Source organism: Verticillium alfalfae, genomic scaffold (assembly GCF_000150825.1).
Source record: "Verticillium alfalfae VaMs.102 supercont1.1 genomic scaffold, whole genome shotgun sequence".
Classification (NCBI taxonomy): Eukaryota; Fungi; Ascomycota; class Sordariomycetes; order Glomerellales; family Plectosphaerellaceae; genus Verticillium; species Verticillium alfalfae.
In genome coordinates, this window is record NW_003315038.1 from 1,018,830 (window position 1) to 1,020,713 (window position 1,884).

Genomic DNA, 1,884 nt, shown 5'->3' on the forward strand with positions numbered 1-1,884 from the left:
ATTCCCAAAGACATTACGGATCGTGCGACCAATGTCCGTCTCATACTTGAAGAGTGAGGGAGTTGAGATCGATGGTCGCCAAGTTTGCGCAGACCTTCTCCAGGCGGTACGACGTATCATGGCCCGACTCGCGTACAGCGCGGTCGTGCATGAAGTACTCGTCAAGCTCCGGCTCCTTGACGTCCTCGGCGTTGTAAGCTTTGACAAATTCCTGCCACGTCATGCCGTGCTTCGCAGCATAGGGCTCCAGCACGTGGACAAAATGGTCAGCCTCCGTCTCAGGAGGGACGCCTTTCCCCTCGGGTCGGTATCTGGAAAGACCAGTGACGGGGTCAAGTCGCGGCTCAGCCACCCAGACACTGTGGTACTCTTTCATGGCAGCCAGCAGCGAAGTGCGGAGAAAGTCCTTGGCGTCAGGTTCGTGCTTGATCTTCTCGTAGACTCGGAGCGCCATGTCCGTAAGGAAAGGAGGCTGTGAGCGGCAGAGATAGTAGGAGCGGGTGGCGTTGAGAATTTTTCCATAGTGCTCAATGCAAAAGCAGAAGTTCAGGACGATGGACTTGGCGAGCTGAACCCTGTCGTTAACAAGGAGACCCAGGGACGTCATGTAGCTGTCCCAGCCGTAGAGCTCGTTGAATCGACCGCCAGGAACAACAAAAGGCAGACCTTTGAGGGTTTCCTCACCCGTCTTCTCGTCCTTCACCTTCTCCATGGCCACAGCTAGGAGTCCAGGTTTGTCGTTCATCCCACGTACGAGTTCAGGCGTGATGACCTCGGGAAGAAGCTGGACATCGAGGTTGATCTCCGGTCTGTCCTTCGCAACCTGAAGGTAGAATTCATACTGCTCAGGAGCCCCAACCGGAACGTAGATCCTTGGACGAGGGTTGTCGGTCCAGTCTTTGGGGTCTTTGGCAGCGATCTCCACGGTTGAGGCATCGATTCGGCGCGTCAGGCCATCCCAAAAATGATCACTGACCATGCGCGAAAGGCGATTGACTGGGTTCTCGTTGAGGCGGCCTTCGTCAAGGATGATCTGTTCTCGTCCGTACTCTTTGGCAAGGACGAGCTCTTGCAGTAGATTCGACAACATATATGTACCGCGAATGTCAAATTTGTTGTGGCCAGCCGAGCCCGCCGTACGTAGCGTGATAACCTGTGGCTTGTGGTCAGTGAAAGTGCCTGGGGAATGGCGGTGCCGACATCAGGCTGTGCGCACCTTGGGCCCTTCGTCTTCGATGGTAATCTGCATATTTCCGTCGGTATCCTCTTGTTCCTGGAGACTGTCCAAGGTCGACTGAACATTGACGAGGAAGCGCCGCCCGTGAGAGGTCGAGGGTTCATCTGGCGATTCGAGATCAGTAAAGCTGTACGTAGAACAGGCCACACCGCTCCGTTCGTGCACGCACCGTGGCTCCCTCGTCGGAAAGGCTCCTTCAACCCGATACGCTCCATTTGTGCCAGCAACCCATTCTGATGAGACGAGTCAGCTTCGTGAGGTCCAATTGTGGTCAGGAAGAGGGGCTACTCGCCTGAGAATAGGTCCGCGTACGAGGGCCCGCCCGATTGTTGTGACGCTCTGAGGTGTAGTACGTCTTGGCATCGTCGAAGATGCCATGTTCGTCTGAACTGCCGCGGTTGCGGTGCCGACGGCTCGTAGGTGAACTCATGATGCTATCACGCACGCGAGAGCTCTACGAGAGAGTCGAGTTGGCGGGCTGCGGGGTATGACGATGTTCGGGGCTCGAGCTTCTGGTCGTGACTCGGGGTCAGAGAGGTTGGTCGTGTGGAGTCCGTTTCAATTCCCAGGATTCTTCGTGCTGGTCTCGTGATGAACGTTTTGTGCGTCTCCCCCCACTTGTCAAATCGAAAGTGGTGTACGCAATG

General features: G+C 55.9%; 1 protein-coding gene across 1 annotated transcript; it reads right to left on the reverse strand.

Moving 5' to 3' along the window:
• Positions 1-40: 40 nt before the first annotated feature.
• Positions 41-1,667, reverse strand: VDBG_00324 (neutral trehalase; the record flags this gene model as incomplete). The annotated part of the gene is made up of 3 exons (XM_003008597.1): positions 41-1,153; positions 1,217-1,341; positions 1,550-1,667. The coding sequence occupies 3 exons, from the start codon at positions 1,665-1,667 to the stop codon at positions 41-43; spliced, it is 1,356 nt and encodes a 451-aa protein (XP_003008643.1).
• Positions 1,668-1,884: the final 217 nt, after the last annotated feature.